Source organism: Balaenoptera ricei, chromosome 9 (assembly GCF_028023285.1).
Source record: "Balaenoptera ricei isolate mBalRic1 chromosome 9, mBalRic1.hap2, whole genome shotgun sequence".
In the NCBI taxonomy this organism is placed as follows: Eukaryota; Metazoa; Chordata; class Mammalia; order Artiodactyla; family Balaenopteridae; genus Balaenoptera; species Balaenoptera ricei.
Window position 1 is genome coordinate 58,048,158 of NC_082647.1, and position 20,573 is coordinate 58,068,730.

At 39.5% G+C, this 20,573-nt stretch overlaps 2 protein-coding genes across 2 annotated transcripts in view; one reads left to right on the top strand and one right to left on the bottom strand.

Annotated features, from left to right (window-relative positions):
* The window catches only part of CALCR (calcitonin receptor), a 136,818-nt gene extending 128,939 nt beyond the window's left edge, over positions 1-7,879 (bottom strand). The window contains exons 1-2 of the mRNA XM_059933854.1: positions 7,858-7,879; positions 7,454-7,673 (exon numbers count right to left, since the gene is read on the bottom strand). Coding sequence (XP_059789837.1) covers positions 7,454-7,483 — 30 coding nt within the window. The 5' untranslated portion in view covers positions 7,484-7,673; positions 7,858-7,879. The remainder of the gene's footprint in view (positions 1-7,453; positions 7,674-7,857) is intronic.
* A 1,316-nt stretch (positions 7,880-9,195) lies between these two features.
* Positions 9,196-20,573, top strand: part of GNGT1 (G protein subunit gamma transducin 1) — a 294,503-nt gene continuing 283,125 nt past the window's right edge. Inside the window, exon 1 of the mRNA XM_059932783.1 lies at positions 9,196-9,239. The gene's annotated coding sequence lies outside the window, so the exon portion shown is untranslated. The remainder of the gene's footprint in view (positions 9,240-20,573) is intronic.

The following is a 20,573-nucleotide window of genomic DNA, read 5'->3' on the forward strand; positions in this document are numbered from 1 at the left end:
CACAGTAGGAGTTCAATGAGTTGCAGCTGTTTTGTTATTACTTTATTTATATTCCTAAAGTCTAAAAGGTATTAACTTGCTGATGATCAGTTATTCAAACAATTTAGAATTAACCACTTCCAGGACTCCGGTCCATATTGGGAATATGATAAGGAAAGTCCTGTTTTTTTTTCCTTCCTACAGAAAATAAATACCACTTAAGTAGCTTCAGCTTAGTGCAAGAGGCAGGGGAGAAGTAGAGGTATATACTTTGTGATTAAGAAAGTGTAAAGAGGCCGGTGGGAAACGGTTCTGCATGCCTAAACAAAATGCTATGTTCTGAATATGTAAGCTCTGCTTTAAATGCTGGATAAAGAAAACAGAGTTGGCTCTTCAAGTCAACACTGACTCAATCCGGAAACAAGAGTGTGGGTGTAAGAAGGTTCAAGATGTGAATGGATTATTGATTTGAGAGAGAAGGGGCTAAAATCTCTGGAGCAATATCGAGCTGATACCATAAAAGAGGAAAACTCTAAGCCTCAACGTGACAAAAATAATTTCAGGGAAAAAAAAGCACCATATTTATGACCACGTTTAGGTAAATTTAACCCATTTCACAAAGAGAAGAGAAGGTCTCTTATGTGTGCTGGATATGGGATTAATATGTGACTCTGTCCTTTTTAATCTAGGAGGGAAATAAGAAAAAAACAGATATCCACACAGAAAAGGGAGAATAAAATGCCATAAGACAAATATAAAATGGTATAATTTGTGATCCAAAATTGGTATATTCACCTGTGCAACTTTTGAGTACACAAATATTCTGGGAAACATTTGGATGCTGAAAGACTGGCATTTCTAGATTGTAATCCCTGAGGAAGGGGATTATAAAACTCATATTTTTCCCAGTACACTAATATAATAAAGAGATTAAGAGTTTATTTAAATGAATGAATGACAAAAGGGAAGAATACTTTATACATACAGAGGCACATACACACAAGTGTGCATGCATGGTACCTCTGGAAGCCCTAAGGAAATAGATACCAGGATGTGATATTACATCTTGCTCGGGAGTGGGGGAATTGGCCACATGCAAGACTAAAAAAAGGAAGCAGCATTTAAGTTAAACTAGAGGGGACTGTAGGAATTCAAAAAGGGGAGATAAAGTAAGGAGTGCATATCAAACTGAAATTATTGTAAACTCAGGGCTTCCATTTCCTCACTTCTTGCTCTTAGTTAAATCCTGCTGCGATCTCTCCATCCTTACCCCATTTGATTTGCTTGCAACATTCTGTTTGGGTGCCCACTATCTCCTCCCTGGCTTCCATAATACAGCTTTTTCTTGTGTTTTTCCTTTCATCTAGCCTTCCATCTCAGTCTTTTTTGCAGGCTCATTTTCCACTGTCCCTTAAAAAAAATTGGTTTTCCTGAAGGTTCCATCTTAGATGTTTTTCTTTTTAATTGTCTGCCTGTTTTTTTTTCCTTCATTTTTCTTTCTTTTCTTTTTTACTTCTCTATAGGTTATATCCTCCATTCTTATTCCACCAGCTGAAATAGATATACTTATGTCTCCCAAATCTATATCTCTAGTACAGAATTCTCTCTTTATTTCTTTCTTTCTTTCTTTCTTTCTTTCTTTATTTATTTATTTATGGTTGTGTTGGGTCTTCGTTGCTGCATACGGGCATTCTCTAGTGGCGAGCGGGGGCTACCCTTAGATGAGGTGCGCGGTATTCTCATCACAGTGGCTTCTCTTGTTGAGGAGCATGGGCTCTAGACACACGAGCTTCAGTAGTTGTGGCTCGCAGGCTCTAGAGTGCAGGCTCAGTAGTTGTGGCGCACGGGCTTAGTTGCTCCGTGGCATGTGGGATCTTCCCGGACCAGGGCTCGAACCCATGTCCCCTGTATTGGCAGGCGGATTCTTAACCACTGCACCACCAGGGAAGCCCCAGAATTCTCTCTTGAGATGCAAATTTCAGTATCTACTTCTACTGGACATTGCCACCTGTTTAAGCCAAATGCGTCATGTTCCAAATTAAATTCTTTATCTTCCTTCCCTGAAATATTACTTGTTTTATGTGAATGACATCCACCTCTCCTATTATCTGTGAAAGAAACTTGGAATTGATCATACAATCGTCCATTTCCCTCATTTATCCCACTTCAAATTTCTATCATTCACCAACTACCCCTACATACCCCTATAATCTCCTGTTTTGATTTTTTTTTTTTTTCCTTTTCTATCTCCACCAAGGTCACTAATTGTTTCTCCTCTCTGTCACTGCAATAAGGTATTTTGGTTGGTCCTGGCGAGGTCAGCAAGGTACAGGTCACAAAGAGGCTTCCGTGCTGGCCGGCTGTGCTAAAGAGTTTGCATGTCATCACGAGGACAATGCGGGTCCTTGAAAGAGTTAAAATAGGGGACTTAAATAATCAGATCCACCATTCTGGTAGATCAGTCTGGTTGAAAGATAGGAAGAATATTAGAATGAAAGGTGGATGGATACAAATTAAAAGGAAGCCTTATTGCTCTAATACGGGGCTGGCTCGGCAAGACTATATCTCATTGGTGCTGTCTGCTTCTGTTCCTTTGGCTCCATGCTGTTGCCCTGCATCGTATGGTACCTCCAGGGTACCTCTGGATACCTGAAGCTTCCCCAAAATCACCATGTTGTTTCAAGCCTCCAGGGCTTTTTTAGAGTCTGGTATCCTGCCTCTAACACAACTCATCTCTTCCCCTCCTTATCTGGCTCATTCTGTTTTGTCATTTAAATGCTGAATCATGTCCCCTTTAGGGTCACCTCCCTCGGAAAGCTTCCTTGATGTCCAGCTCAGTGCTGTTCCTCCCTGCTTCCAAAGCGCTCATGGCATTTCTCTACTGGAGTACTTACCACACGGGTTTGTAATTGTCTGTTGGTTTGTCTGTCTCCTCCAGTGCCCATGAAGCCAGGAACTATGCTTTGTCACAGTATGCCCTGACTAGGCTGCAATAGGCATTTAGTAAATATTTACTGAGTTTTAAAATGTGAACGAAACTATAAGGATGATAATTTGTTAGATGTGTTACCGGGGAATGATGAATACATTCTGAAGGACAGAGGAAGGTAAGATTTGAAATGCCAAATTCTGAACTACCAGATAAATAAAAGGCAGGGACTGGGAATGGAGCTGCAGAAAGAAATCAAAACCAAAGCAAAGCAGCTCTGCAACCGAACCACTGATGTAAAGAGTTCTCCTCCAACATACCCCAATTCTGAGGCAATGGAATATAAACTTAAGTTGTTGGCATAAGGGCTGAAAATGAAGGATGGACTGGAGTCAATTTTTGTGGCATCACTATGGCTTCAGAACTGGAATTAGGGAGCTGTTGCGGCTTTCTCCTTGACTTGGAAAGGAAAGATAAAATGAGATTACATCATGAAACCTCTTCAATGCTAGGCTGACGAGTGGTTCTAAGTCTTACGCTCCTGGGGCAATCACTGAATAATTATGAGTTGAGAGTGACAAAATGGGAGCTTAGAAAACAAGTCTGACCGTGTTGTGTAACACTGAATGCATCACAGAGAGACTAAATGTGGCTAAATATTAGGAGAATATTTAAGCATTTTGTTAAAGGTAATGCAAGCTTAAACGAGAGGGGTGGCAGTGAAACTAGGAAGAAGAAAAATGCAGCATCCATGGGAAAAATTGGGAGTAGCCTTGAGACTTGATAAGAGAGAAGAAAGATATACATTTGCAAACAGAAATTTTAATGAAATAGAATGGTTAAATATTGATTACAAAAGCAGAAAATATTTCACGGAGCCAGGTACTTTATTTCTTTGAGAAATAGCTCCTTGGGTTTAGCGTATTTGTGTTATTCCTTTACAAAGAATACCAATTCATACGCTACTTTTAATAAAGAGTGGCTTTTCATTTGAACAAGACATAATCTTATACCTCAGGTATCCAGAGGTACCCTGGGGTATCGTGCAGTACAGGTCAATGGCATGCAGCCGCAGGCACAGTGGGAGAAGTACAGCCAGCTCCAATGTCTGGCCGAGCCGGCCCGTATTAGAGACCTTTAACTGTACTCTTTGATCCACTCTTCCTACCCTAAAATTTTTTTCTTAAAAAAAAAAAACAAAAAAAACCTAAACTAAACTACACTCCAATCAGACAACACACTTTTTGGAAAAACAATTCAAGAAAATTGCACTTATGAATATTGAGGAATAGATTCTGATGACATTTTCTATCAATTCTTCCCCTCTCAATTCTTTACTTCTGAAATAAAAATTTAAAGACCTAAAACCTTTCCATATTACCAGTTTTCTAAACTCATAAAGTGAAGCCAGAAACATATGTTAATGTTATTTTCTGTGTTTTGATAGAATTGAAAACAAGTTAATACCATGGTGACAACACAAAATATTATCACTTGGTTTGATTTTGTAATACTCATATAGACCTCTGGAAGATCATACTAACATCGAAAAGCACATAGTTGTCACACAAAATAACGCTTTTAATTATAAGTAATATTGAAAAAATCTCGTAACTGAGTGGAATATTACTTATGTATTGGTGATTCTCTATTGACCAATTCCTTGAGGATAGGGACACATCTTATTTGTCTATGTATCTTCAGGCTTAATGCAATGCTTGGCATATCACAAATAATCAAAAATATTTTTTGAATAAATGACATTTAAAAAATATAACACTTACATAGAACCTACTCTGCACCAGGAACCTACCCAAAGCGATTTACAATTATTAATTCATTAATTCTCATTAGAAAAACCCCATTTTATAAAGGAAATTAAGACATGCAGAGGTTAGATTACTTGCCCAAAACCATACAGCTTCTTAGAAGGTTATAGAGTCGGGCATGAAACCCAAGCGGAGCCGTGTCAGAATCTGTACTCTTAATCAATACTGTTTTGTGAAAAATGCAGTCTTTAAATTAAATATGTATGTATATATATATATATATAAATATGTATATAAAACATATTTTATTATAGCATTGAACTTAGAATAAGAAGACCAGGGTTCAAATACATATTAGATTTACTCGGTTTGCAGCTTTGAGCAAATTCATTAACCTAATGGGTCCTTAATTTCCTCATATGTAAAATCAGAATAAAAGCTAGTACCTCACAAGGCTATTGTAAGCTTTAAAGAAAATAATTTATGTGAAAATACTAGAACATAGTCGGCACTCAGGATATGTTATTTGGTGTGCCGAGGAGCATAGTTGTATTTTCTTCTTCTCTCCCTTCAAAAGGGTATATATTTGCACATTACACATCATGTAGGTCTTAGGAAAATGAGATCAAATTCTGTGTTTCATAAAACATTGTTTTCAACAGCTCTTAAAACTAGATTTAATTTACTAAACCATTTTCTGGACAGTCAGATAAGCTTCAAACTCAATAGCCTGTTTTTTAGAAAAAGAAATGTTTTTACCGGAAACTGTTACAGTTTAAACATCTACCATCAAGGAAAAAAAAATCTCTTTCTTCTAATTGGGATATCAAGTTATAAATATTAAAAAAAAAATTAGACCGACAATAGAACATATGGTATTTATGTTCCAACACCCTCCAACATTAACTGACTCTACCAAACCTGACAGGAGCCACGTCGGTCAGTGGTTCCCAACATGGCTGCACATTACAATCACATAAAAAAGCATCAAAATGTAAACCCCTTCCTCAGATAACCTGATTTAATTGGTTTGGGGTAGGGTCTGGGCATCCATTTTTTTTTTTTAAAGCTCTCCCATTGATTCTCATTTGAAGCCCGAGTTGAGAACACTGGTTTAGGTTATCATAGAAAATATCACCAGTCTCTTATTTCCATTTCATTTTTACTCTAATAAAAACCAACAGTAGATAATATCTTCATTCATGCCAACATTGAAAGAATCTGAGACGTTCACCAAGAACAGAGTTTTCTTCAACTCCAAGCATCATGAAACAATACAACTCTAAGATTATTTATGTGTTCTTATGAATAAGTAATAATAAGGATTTCATGTTTACTATATTGGGTATGTTGCTGTGGTCAATAAGTAATCTCAGAGTATTTGACAATGACTGACTATTATTCTTGTGGCTATAGTTTCTGAAATTAACTGTAGATTAGAGGCATGGAAACAAAGCAAATCCCGGCTGATGGATGTTTTGAGCTATGTTAAAATACTGAGTAGAAATGAGTGCCCACTGAGAATACTGACAAACTGCAAAGATGTTTTGCAAATATAATCACCTTAGATCCTCTCATAATGCTAGTGTAGAAAACCAGCAATTTTGACTTTTTAAAGCTGGTTTCCAACTGGTCACCATAGTAGGCTAGCAATATACTATTATTACAAATGATACTTTATAAATCCCACAACACTAAAAGCATTCTTACTTTGTCTCTAAGGGTAAGTCAAGGTTGCCCAAATGTATGAACTATTTGCTTTTCTATTATCATTTAAGACACACTCAAACTTGGACACTCTGCTATTTAAAGATTAGTTTCAGAAACCTCATGGTCACACTTTGGTTTATTTTGAACATTTCACTTTCAATCACCCAATAATTTTAACAAATAGCCTTGAACAGATGATTTGGTTCAGGTTAACTATGGCCGTCAGGGTCTCCTGAAGATCGGCAGTGGAACCCTACCTCCTAGTCTTGCATGTACTATGTAATATTAGGTTAAAGCTTTCATACAGAGCTTTTCTTAAGTAGATCTGCAAAATAAAGCCTGAATAATGGGTTAAAAAATCTAATTGGATTGTTGATTTTTCACTTTGAATGAATTTCCTTGGACCTCAAGGAAACTGAATGTTTTGTGAAGAAGAACTAATATGTTAGAGCTTTTCTTGATGTCTTTCACCCAGGCTTGGAAAGAACATCATGAAAAAAGAGTACCCTTTTGGAAACTATGCACACAACATGTTTTTCCTAATAGGTGTGAAGAATGGCTGCTATGCATAAATGATTGTTGGAAAATAATTCTCTGTAAAACATGACTTAACAAGCAACTCCATTCACCACTGTATTCATTTCCAATATCAAGAACAACCATGACACAACACATAGACGCTGATGTTATCTGTTTGTTAGTAAATAAACACCTTTTGGAAAAAATCCACAACTTTCAGCCCCGTAATTTTCATACCCAGTAAGTTGGAGAATGAAAATTTTGTGGGAACATTGATATTAACAGCATAGTAAAACTCACACAAAATCCCAGGACTCTTCATATGAAACCCTAAGTTTTAGCACCCTCCCAGGACAATTAGCTTTCCTATAATCAAGGGTAAGGTGAGGCGACTGAGACTAAGGCGACCCTAATCAGAACCTCAAACATTACAATCAAACTGCAGTTTTGCAATCAAAACACAAGGTATCTGGTGCATCTCCACTGTTAACCATCCCGGGGAACATCCCAAAGCTTTAAGTCCCACTCATTCCGAGACCCTCCTTACCTGGAATAATCTCACTGGGCTGCCGGGCATGGCTCAGTAGAAGCGAAGGGCATTCGCAAGTGGTGGCTCCAAAGACTCAGGAACTCAGGCTCCAGTGCGCATCTCCTGAGTAGGAGATGGCAGCCGCTGGGTGAGGTGCGGAGTGTGCGCACCTCTCCAACCCGGGAAGGTCCGCGAGCGGCGCGGCGCAGCCCACCCAGCTTCTGGGAGGCTGGCCGTTCTAGTGGAGAGAAAACTCCGTTAGTCCGGAGCGTTCCTTCTCCTGCCCGCCTCCTGATTTCCTGACACTTTAATTCTGCCTTAAGTGATAGTTTATACCTAACCCCAGCTTGCATTATAAGCTAAAAGGCAACTGCTTTATCCCCATGCTTGATTCCAACCTCCCCAAAGTCCAGGAGGCTCACCTTCCCGGCGCCTTCCTTCCCAGCTGTGCGCTGTGCGCAAACTTCTCCCGACTTAAGTCTTATCCTCGTCCGCTCCCCCGCCCTACCCCGCCCGCATCCACAGCTCCCCCTCCACCCACCAGGCAGCAGAGGAGGTGGCAGCGGAATTGATGAGCGCCAGCCCCCCCGCCCCCGTCAGCCCGCTCCTGTCCCTGGAGAGGGAGGGGAAGCAGGAGAGCTCTGAGCGCCTCTGCGCCAGACCCTCTCGCCCTGGACCGCGAGTGGGGCTGCGCCCGCCGCGGCTGCCTTGCTCGAGTCCCGGCTGGGGCTCCCCCCACGAGCCCCCGAGAGTAAAACGCGGCGTAAACACGGGAAGCAGGAGAGGGACCCGAGTTAGACTTTGGGGAGGGGGAGAATGGGTTGGGGGGACCCGACAGTCTGGGCTGGGGGATTCGTCCGTCCCCGGAGATAGCTTTCTGGGAACCCTGTCCCCCTCCCCAGAGCATGCCAATTTCGGAGGGGTGAGTTTCCCAAAGAACCTACCCCTAGAGATCGTGCCACCCTGGCTCCTTCAGCCACTGCTCGGGGGACAGCACCACCTGGGAGCCTGTGCAGAGAGGGTCCCTAGTGGGCGAGGTGGTGAAAGTGGGATGGAGATGGGTGGGAAAACGGTTGGCTAGGAACAGGGGTCCTGAGAGGAAGCAAGAGAAGCAGCTGGGAGTTTGGAGGTAAGAAGAGGGGCCATGGGGGTCTGGAAAGTGCTGGTAAAGCGGTCAGACTTGGGCAGCTGTCTGGAGCTGAAAGCGCAGGCTGGACTGGGGGGAACAGCGCCCTTCATGTAGGGGCGGCTGGTGGCCACAGTAGCCTACCGGGAGTGAGCACAGTGAGGAAGTGAGGAAGACGGGGGGTCTCGAGTGCCTCTACTCCCACCCCCGAAGCCTTTGATGCCAGGAGGAGCCCGGGACAATCCGATTCCAGGCAGGGCGCTCCTCTGGCTGCTGCCGGGAGCGCTCCGGAAGGTGGGCAAGTTGGTTCCAAGGACGCACAGCCCTCAACATCCTTTAGCCCACCGCTGGATAGGGCAAGGCAGCGGCGGATACTTTTTTTCCTAACTCTGTTCCACGGACTTTGGGCTAAGAAAGCAACATCCCGCCGTGTCCCAGGACTGCAAGGTGGCCGTGGACCGTCCAGGTTACCAACATTATGTACTCAGCAAAGAAATAATGGCAACAGCAACCAGATAGGACGGGAAGAAAGCCAGACAGCAACACAGCACACTTTCCCGGGCAGTCCGAGTTTCTCCTAAGCACTCAGACGTCAGAGATACCCTGTGAATGGGACTGCAACCTGCACCCACCTGTTCTCTGATCCCTTCCCTGAAGAGATTACACTATAGGCAAAAGGTGCGTGTGTTTCTGTCCTATTTTGAACTCCCATTTCCCATCCTAGTGGGACTTCAGGGACCCCTCATTCATGTGATGGAGGGTTTTCAGGGGAAGAGAGAGTCCAGGGGCAGATGGGCTCTCCAACCAGACCTTGTTAGGGGTTTTGTTTTTCCAGGCTCTTTCTCCCCTCCATAACCACACCCCCCTTCCTTACCACCTCCAGTCTGGTGACCCAGAGGGCTGTGTGTGACTCACCATGCATTCAAACCCTACAGCACCGCCCCTGCAGGGGAATATTCTACAGTCCCTTGATTCTGAGGATCTAAGTAGGAATGGTGTATTTAGCAGTAGAAGATGTGACTAGGAAAGGAAGCTGGGCAACTGGGAGAGGAATCTTGCAAAGGAACACACACACGCACACACACACACACACAGTAATACAAACAAGACCTATACAAGAAATCTTCTGAATTCTGGACGTACATATGGATATTCACTCTGTGCTTTGACATCGTCCTGGGTTCAATGGCTCCCTGCTTCCCATCCGCGGCTGACCAGCCAACACCTGACCATGCCCTCCTTTAACAATTCTCTTACATAACATTAATTACCCTTTTTCGATGCAAACAAGCAGAGAATTTTTAAAGTTGTTTGAGTATCTCCTATGGTCAACTTCTGGGGGCTAAGCATTGAGCATTTCCCTGTTGTAGCCCGAATCATGGCAATAACGAATCAGGGAGAGTTTTTGCTAAGTGAGGGTATTGCTGTCCTCTGCATTGTGTGATCGAGCCAGCACAGGGAGATTTTTCTGTTGGAGGTTAATCTTAGGGCATCCTCTATCACTGACTGACAACTGGTATTCTGAGAGCAGGATGGGGCTTGGTTCCATAAAGCTACTGAAGGTGTGTGGGACAGAACCCTTAACCGTAAGAGAGACAAAGCAAAAGTCTAAGAATTAGTGAGAAAATGGCATGAGTGTATTATAAACCTTAAACTGTGTGTGGTATAAGCATAAGAGACCCAGATGAATTAAAGTGCTAACTGTATTAGAGACAATATTGGAGGGGGAAAAAAAAAAGGAGTTCTCTGCAGGCAGAAGATTTCAGGGAAGACAACAGAGGAGAAGTGGGATCAAAGATGAGGGTCTCTGGTCTCTCAAGAGTTTAAAATTGACTCTGTCAGCCATAGACGTTTATTGAACACCAAAGGGGTTTGCACCTGTTAGAAGCACTTGGCATGTACAGAAATTTAACTCTACTGCTGTCTTATCACTATCAAAATATTTCTATGTAGATACAGTGTTGTAGATCCTTGGAGGGTGGGTATTAACCTGGGGATGGTCTGGTAAGAGGGCTTGGCAGTGTTTTTAGAAATGCCGTGAGGCTGTTACCGGGTTCTGAAACCAGTTGAGAGGGCACAAGCTGTATTTTAAAACTGAAGTGGAATAGAAAAGAAAATACAGAGTTCATCTCCTGTGACAAGTGTGAGAATGGTTTCTTGAAACTTACGTCTGTATGTGTGTACTGAGATACAAAGTAAAGTATATTTCTTTTTCTGACTCACAAAGCATGCATCTTGTAGAAGCAAGGCATGCTGGCAGATTGCAGGGTTGAGGTGTGTTTTATCTTTGTTTTATATTAAAAAAGATTCTGTTGGGAAAAAAAAGTATCTCAAGATACTTGTTTATAATAAGCCATGCTTCAAATAGAATATCTTATATTTGCAATTAAGCCTTCAAATAAAATTAGTTCTTCAAAGAGGCATTCAGTAAATAAGCATCTTAAAATGTGATAATCAAACATTTCTGAAATTTTCTCTGATTACTTATGACTTTTAAATTCTCTGTCTTTATGAGACTTTGCCCCTTTTCTTCTGTCCCTTTTTCCTCTTTAAAAAAAAGAGAGAGATAGAGAGGCTGTGTGACCTCTCAACCTTGTCTCTCCAGGACAAGGTTTACTCTTCCGCAAAACCAGGATTTTGGCTGTATCACTTTAATGCGATTTATGGTTCTAGACCCCAGTGACTTTTCCATAAAATCATGACATTTTTGAATTGCAGTGAGTGAAAGGAAGATTGCCCTTTATTAAAAACTAACTCTACTAAAGCTTGTTCTTGTTAAATATGATAATGTAAGGGAAGGTCACATTTTGGAGGGACTGAGAAAAGTCATGCATATAAAAATGTATGTGTTTTGTTATATTTGGAAGAAAAATCATTTATCAGGATAAGTGCATTCGAGTTTATTCTCTTTTGAAAAGAAATTTAAAGAAAAAATTTCTGGCCTCTCTCAGGAACCCACTTCCTAGCTTTAGTTAACTCCCCAGTCAGCAAAGTCTTTCTTATATGGAAATACAGCCCAATCCCTCAACACACAATTTAATGCATATTTAATATTACCTTATGTCACAACACACTGGCCTATCCACCCATGGGGGACCCCAAAAATATGATATGTAGCCCTTACCCTCAAGGAACCCACAATCTATTTGAGGGCATTTGTTTCTTCCTCTTTTAGCCTCCTTCCAAATAGACAACAGCTGGTGATTTTCCTCTATATAATTACCCATCACAGCTTTATAGACCTCATCATGCCAGAGAGAATAATAAGTCACCTTGGTGAAAAAGAAATATTTTCTTTTTTAAACAATTTGAACTTCCACCTGATAGATTAAGTTCTCTTGAGGGTAGTCTCCTGCTTTGATTTTCTGCCTCTTTTCTGGAAATAGGAGCCGATGCACTTGTGTCTCTTCTCTCTTCATCTTTCAAAGGGTATAACACAGTTGTGTTTCTCTGCAGAATGTGCCTCCTGGCAGGGAAAAAACAAATTTCACTTAAACTAGGAAGTGTCTTTCCAGATTGTGCTTACATAAAGTTGACTTGGGTTAACTGTTAACTTTATGAATAAATAACTCATGTTAGGAGGGGATGGTGGGGACATACACCATTAAGTAGCAGTGGAAACTACTTGTCCCATCACTGCTAAAGTTAGGATATATCCAGATATTTCATAACTTCTAGAGAGAATTCTACAGAGAAATTCAGAATCCAGGAGGAAAACTGCAGAAGCAAATCGTGCATGCATTTATTTATTAATTCATTTAATAAATAATGAATAATTGAGTTCAAAATGCTTACATTCGTGTGGGAGGATGGAGATATATAATAAACAAAATAAGAAATAAGTTGTTGATTTTAGATACTGACAATACTATGAAGATCATAGGCAGAGGACCGACAGGCAGGCAAGAGGTACCTTGAGCTGAGATGTGAATGAGGTGGAGCTAGCCATTCTGAGCTCCCCGGTAATATCCTCATACAATGCTGCTTCAGCCCTCGTTAAATGAAAATAAGTCCCACTAGGGTCTGGAATCTATTCTTTTTGTGATTGTGTGTGTGTGTGTGTATGTGTGTGTGTGTGTGTGTGTGTGTAAAGGGCTCTCTGTAATTTAGTTGTATTTAATTTGTGATCAGGAACATCGGAAATGGGAGGTATTTGACTTGCACTAAGTGGGATAGGGAGCAGTAATTTTAGGTATTTTGGGGGCTGGTCCATATGAAGTTAAATTAGGAGAGAACCCTAACATGACACTAGCCTTCTGGCTTGGATTGTCTCAGGTTATGCTGGCAGAGTGCTAAAATGCAAGAGAATATACAACTTCCCTCAGAACTAAAGCAAAACTTACCTTTAATATCTATGAGTCTTAGTTTTCCATTTTCTGATTAAAAATCAATAGCTTTATTGAATTTGCCTTAATGAACACCTACCACCTACTGTCTGCTAAGCTTTCAATGTATCATCTCATTTTAACTCTGTGAAGTAGGTATGCTTATTATTCTCATCGTAGAGATGCAGATACTGATGTTTAATGGTTTGACAAAGGAGCCCGGATTCTAACAAAGGCAATCTAATATATTAGACTGGCTTATATATACATTTGACTGGCTTAATGTGTATTTGACTGGCTTTAATTCAGTAATTGCTCAGCAGAGATACGTATTTTTATAGATTAAAAAAATAGTGAGGCGTAAGATTATTTTAATAGGCAATTCTATACAGATTCACATATTTTTAAATGACACAAAATTTTCTTTTTCAAAAAATATTTTGTTTCAGCCAACTACAAACTGAACACCTAGCCATCTGAATTACAGCGGATTTTTGCCTTCCAGGCACAGTACAGCCTAATAGAGGAGTCAGACCATTTAAACAATTAATAATAATTCAAAGATCTGCAGCAGAAGTATGTTCCAGTGCCCTGGGAGCTCGGAAGAGAGGGGATTAATTCTGCCTGGGAAGAGATTTGTTTTTACTAGTTATCGTCTCTCTGAAATCTAATGCTCTGGCACTAACAGACTCTGATGTGGGTGGGTGAGTGTTACAAACACAGAGCTATATGTGCCCCAGAAATAGAATTTTCCTTCTTCCAGTGTTAAATGAGGTGATATTTTAAATTACATGGTAAATATACATAAATAAAATCATGTAACAATAGAATATACTGTCCATACAACCTTTTTTGGATATTGTGTTTAAACATTTATAACAGATTCTTTCCAGTTTGTAGTTTAAGCAAAAATGTTATTTTGATGATAGTTTGCATGAATGGGGGCACTTAAAGGGTAGAAAATAAAATGGAATCAGTGTAAAACACTGAGAAGATACTCTTAAAGCAAAATAAAAATAGAGAGAGAAATAATTGACCCAATTGCCAAAATTGAGTCTAAATCTATGAAAATGTTTTTATAAAAGTTGGAATCTACTGCCCCACCAGCATCAACCCTGGCTGGCAGGGAGACGGAGGGAGAGAACAGACATCAGTTTATAAGGGACACAGTTTATAAGGGAAACAGAAGGACTGCTTTACATCAGGTGAGCCTCTCTAATGTCCTAAAATTCTGTGACTCTAAATGACAGGAAAATAGGCCCCTGGTAGGCATCTATAAATACTTCACAAATTGTTTTTAATCGAATATGTTAGAGAGGAAGATGACGACAAGGGAGCACACATGTTTCAAAGGTGGAAACTGAAAAGAGTAAGGAGTCTTTTAGCATAAAGAGAAAGCATGACTAGGAACAAGGATTGAAAGAGAGAAAGGACCATGAGGAATTAGGTGTTTCATCCCTAGGGTGATTCTTAAACTACCCTTGTCACCAAGTTTGTTTTTAAAAACTGACTACCGAGTACTAAACTGATTACAGATACTATATACATATACGTTGGGGGCGGGGGGTGAAAAACACATCTTCAGAACCTCATTAAACATCTGCCAATTGAGCATCAGCCTTTACCAGTCTTCCCTTTTCTACTTCAAAGGGGGGCAGCATTTTTCCACGTCCTCTTTATTCCTGTTTTATTTAAAGAATGTTATCTGTCTGTTATTGTTTTTCAAATATCTGCTCATATTTTACCTTTTCTTTTAACCCTTTTCTGATATCCTTTTTCCATGTACTCAAAATTTCTTCTACTTATTGAAGCCTGCCTTCTCCTAAGAAAGAAAACTGGTTTTTATTTTCATCACTCAATGATCAGCCAACTAGATTCTCAGCTATTTGAAAACAGCTCTATACTATTATTTAAAAGGAAATATTTTTATGTTTCTAATGAGTCTATGGTGAGCTCGTCAAAAAAATGGACAAAAATCACCCACTGTTATATGCAGAATGACAGAGTTGATTAAGAGATTTAGGGCAGTGCTTCTCAAATTTGAATGTGGCACAGATCACCTGGGGATCTTGTTAAAATGCAGATTCTGATTTATCAGATGGGGTGGGGCCTGAGATTATGCATTTCTAACAAGCTTCCACGCCCATCATGCTGGTTTATGGATCATCCTTTAAGTAACAAGGCTTTAGAATCATTCCCCTCAAATATGCACATCATCTTATGAACTTTATTCCTTTAAAATTTGGAAATATGCTTTATGCTATAAAATACATTACTGCCATGACCATGGAAAATAGAACTAATTCTGGTTTTCTTGAACTTAAAAATATCTTAGCAGCTATCTGTAGTAGAAGTACTGGGGACAGTTGTCCTGGGAGAGGGGTTTTGTTGATGAAGACATGACTCCTGTGTAGGAGGAAGCTGGGAAAGAAATTTACTCTTGGGAGATATTATGCACATCAGTTATTTTTCCTGGGAGGATATTTGATTTTAAAGAAACTAGTCTCTGTTAGAGGCAGAAGGGAGTGTTGGTAGTGGTGGAGATGCTTGGTGTTAGTGTTGGTATTGGTGGTGATGCTTGTGATGGTGATGGCTTTGGGGGTAATGGTGGTTTGGGTGTTAGTAAAGGGGACAATGGTGGTGGCAGTGGAGATGGTTGTGGTGGTGATGGTGGCAGTAATGGTGGTGATTTGATGGTGATTGTTTGTTGTTAGTATAATGGTGATGGTGGGGGTGATTGTGGTCATGATGGTGGTGGTGATTATTTTGCTGATGCTGCTGTTGGTGGTGGCGGTAATGGTGATGGTGGTGGTAGACATAATGGTAGCAATGGTGGTGCTAGTGACTGTGATGGTGGTGGTGGTGGTGGTGGTGATGGTGATAGTGTTGGTATTTGTGGTGATTTGTTGGTGGTTATGGTCATGGTAGTGGCAAGAGTGTTGGAGGAAGTGGTTGTGGTAGTCATAATGGTGATGGTGGTAGTGTTAGTGTTGTGATGGTGGCATGGTGGTTGAGATGTGGGTAAAGGTGGTAGTGAAGGTGCTGGTATCAGTTGCACTAAATAACAGAGCAGCAAAGATTGGTTTTCAATTCTGGTTCAAGCCATTTAACATCTCTGTGTACTTTTGCAAATTACTTAATGTCTCTGAGCCTGAGTTTTCTCATTTGAAAAATGGTGATAATAAAATACTTAACTGTGAGTATGCTTTAGGGATTAACTGAAATAAAGCACATGAAGCCTTTAGCAAAGTGTAAGGCATATAGCCTATATTCAATAAATGTGTTGATTATTTTTTGATGAAATTGCCCAACTCCACATTCATTCTTAACTTGTAACTGTCCAACTAGGTTGAATTCAGACTTTTTTCTTTTTATTTCTTTTATATTTTCTTTCTGTCACATACTCATTTGCTCAGAGTGATAAGTCATAGATTGGACACTGGTCTTTCAATGATAAATGAATAAAGGCAGTTATTTCCTATTTAAAAATATCTTTCTATACTTTCAGTGCTTTAGAATTTGATTTAGCGCTTCTAAAATATAATAATACATTTCTATTCAGAAAATTCAACAATCCCATAAACTGGGAGGTCAGAGCCAGGATCGTTGTAAATGGATGTGGATTATTTTCCATACATCTTTATTATTTAGCCCAGGATCCTCCTCAATACCATCTTCCTCCTGCCCATCAAGTGAATGCTCAGGAAACTCAAACAAGTTTAATATTGGCTGTAGACATACAAAATTTCCTCCTTGAAAACTTTGACTCGATAAAAAAATCTAAACTTCCTGGTCAGGCATTCAAGATCTTCCCAAGTTGTACCTTTGTAGATAGTTATCGTCCAGTTCTCACTGTATCCTGACATGCTTTGGCCAAACTAGGCCATTCATCCATTTGTAGTAATAGCTTCAATTTATTAGGTGCCCATAATGTGCCTGACATTGTGTTTAGCATTTCACATGCATTATCTTATTTGATCATCACTTCAACCCTATAGGGAACATGTTATCGCCCTTAATTTACAGATAATTAAAGCTTAGAGTATTTAAGTAATTTTATTAATGTCACAAAATGAATAAATATTCCAACTCCAGTATTTAGATCCAAAGGCCTACTCTTTCCAGGATCTCATGCTGCCTCCCTAAATCTCTCTTGTTCTCCTTCTTCTCTGCCTTTGCTCACAGTGAGTTTCCATTCTGGAAAGTACTTTTTTTTCATTATTAAAAAAAAAAAAAAAATCCTAAAAGCCTTCCAAGACTTCACTCAAAGGGTACTGCCTGGATTTGAATACTAGTCATGTGACTTTAGGATTTAGGCAATTTACTTTCTCTCTCTGTACTTCATTTCAGTTCCTCAGCTGAAAAATGGGAATGATAATAATTGTATTTGTATCCTCATGTTTATGAGGATTAAACATATGTATACGCTTATATCACACACACACACACACACACACACACACACACACACACACATTATCTGTAGCTGTGAAGTTCAGTTCTCACACAAAACACTATTATCAGTATTTGTTATAAAAGCAGAAGTTATCTTAGAGATCATCTGGGAAAATCCTCCTAATTGGAAAAATGATGAATCTGAAACTTAGAGAGGGTTTGTAACCCTGTCCTGTGCCACACTGTTGCTGGGACAGCCAACTCTAGAATTCAGGATTTTCACTTCCTTTACCAGAATATTTCTTTACATCTTCACATTGGAATAAGCTGCCCTGTAAAACTTTTCTTAATTTGCCTCTGAACTTCATTGTAATTTGTTCCCCTCTGATGAAGAACATTGCATTGAAACTATTTGGGTATATTTCTTATCCCTCCAACTCAGTTGTGACTTCCTTGGGTGCAGGGAGACTTTCCCATTCATCTTTGTTTCCCACTCAACACTGGTGCTCACTCACATTGCATTTCATGAATTAATCTGCTATTACAATTATTGGAACTTATTATTCATTTGCTAGAAATTGAAATCCAGGTGCTTTCACATCAATTTTCTGTACTCTCAGCAGCTCTGAGGGATGGGTGCAAGTTCATAGAAGAGGAAACTGAGGCTCAAAGGCTCACAGAATAAGAGACTGAAAGATTAATTGGACGGGAGCTCCAAAACCAATCAAAGCAGAATCATTTGCTCTTTGGGTAGCTACATCTTTGTTGCCCTTCTTTACTGCAGATAAAAGAGAATTGTTGGTCTATTATTTGCTCTTAATTTCTGTGCCATGTTGATTTTCCTCATATTTTTCATTCTCCTACTTGTTTTCTTCATTAAATTGAGTTTTTCAGGAACTTGAAATATACATTTTTTTTCTGTTTTCAAAAGTAATAAATGTTTGTTGCAGAATATTTAGAAAATAAAAAGGAAGAAATAAATCACCTACAAATTCACCAGTCAGAGATAAGCAACATTAACATTCTGGTTCTTTTCTCCCCAGTAGTTTGTCCATGTTAGAAATATTAATTGTATCTGCTTATCTTTCTCTTATTTTAAATTACATTTAAATTGAGATTGTATTTCCCTTTGCAACTTACCTCCTCTAGTCATCATCTACGATCTGATGAGGAAGAGTGGTGTAAAAACAGATGTGAAATAAATTACTTCAAACCCAGGGTGTTATATCTAGGGGGGCACATGATAAGAAGTTCAAAGTATAGATGACATGGTTTTCATGCATTGGGATAACTCTTTCCAGGTTTTGCCCAGTCTAGAATCTATTTTCTTCCAGCCTCGACTATGGCAGCACAAGTAACATCAACTACAATTATAGTGGCTCCTGTGTAGAAACAACACTTGGCAGTGTAGCTAAAGAGAGTCTGTTATCCAGGGTAATAGGCACAAACATTTAGAACAAAGCAGATTGAAATTTTTAGCATTTGCATGAATCTGCTATAGGTATTAGTATTAATATGAATTAGGGAAGTAAAGGAGATAACGTCTCTGTATAGCATTTTAAGTCTATGCTTTCAAGGGTTGTACAGAGGAGACTGATGCTTCTTTACATTTTGTATAACTTTCTAATGTAAGTAAACATGATCAGTCCCCTAGCAGTTTCCATGATGAAGAGAAGTGAGCAGTGCAGAGTCTGGATAAGGAGGGAGGAAACTCTGTTAGATGAGAATATTGATGCTAGGTGGATCTGAGGGTTTTGCCTATTGCCTACTGAATAGGCCTGAGAGTTATATCATTAGGAATTAGGTATGGCTGCAAGAATCCCAAATAACTCTGGATTAATATTATTAAAGTTTATTTCTCCCATCCGAAGGTATATTGAGATGGGCATTTGAGGGATAACATAGCTAACAGGATCTGCTCCTGCCAAGTCCCCAAAGATCTGGGCTCCTTTGAACTCGTTGCTCTCCCATTCCTATGGTGAGGCTCATGTCCTCATGAGCTAAGATAGAATTCCAATGACTGCAACCACATTTCAAGCAGGAGGAGGCAGGAAGCAAAGAGAAAGACATCAAAGGGTGTTTGCCAACTTTATTTTAAGGAAAGTTCACAGAAGCTGCCATGTGACTCTTGTACTTATAGCTCATTGGGCACAACTTAGTCATATGGCCACAAGCTACAGAAGAGTATGGAAAAATCATATGGGAAAATCGATCTGCATTCTGGACCACCATATGCTAAAAATGATATCATTATAAAAGAAGGAGAGAATGGATACTGGGGACAATTTTGATCTCTTTCAGAGAAGTTATTACAAGAACCACAGTGAGTATTATTTATAACTTACTCTCTGTGTAATTGCATTTTAGGTAAATGTTTAATACAATTAAATAGCCTGTGGGCCAAATCCAGCCTGCCCTCTGTTTTTGTAAATAAGGTTATATGGGAGCACAGCCATGCTCATTCATTTGTGTATTTTCTATGGCCGCTTTCACACTACAAAAGCAGAGTTGAGTGGCTGCAGCAGAGACCTAAAATATTTACTATCTTGCCTTTTACCTAAAAAGTTTGCCAAGTTCCATTCTAGACTCTAGAGTATAGCTTCACAAATTTTGAATGAATCCATTCTTTTTTTGTTATTGTCAAGTCGCTAGTTAAAAGAAGCCTTTTATATTTTTATTACATTTAGGTGCATCCATAAATAAGATATACTACTATTTTGTGTATTATCACTTAATGAGAGAGAGGGAGAAAGGATGGGGAGTGGGACTTAGGATTTATCAGTACAGTTTTATTTCTTAAAAAAACTTAAGTAAATTGTGATAAAATATTAACACCTGTCAAATCTAGGTGGTGGGTATATGGAAGGCTGTTAGTTTTTTGTATTTCTTTGGTATATTTAAAATATTCTATTATTAAATAACTTTAAAAAGTTAAAAGAAAATTGCATCCCACCCCCCCCTTTAAAAAAATATATTGTAATCAAATTTTGGTGCCATTCCAATTTGGATGTCCCCTTACAGAACGGTGCCTTGAGCAGACTGATGCCTATTGGAGTGTGATATTTTTGTGACTGAAGCTCCAGAATTATATCAGCAGTTCCAGAGACTCTGCACATCTGTAAAATGTGTCTGCCTCTGCTTGTGTACTCCAAAAAATAGCACATGCATCCAAAAACAGGAAGGCAAACGTCTCCTAGAAAAGGAACGTACTATGTTTGGATTGATACATTTCTGAGATGAGAATGTTTGAAGTAATAAGGGTTCTGCATTTTTTAGTTGGCATAAAATCCAG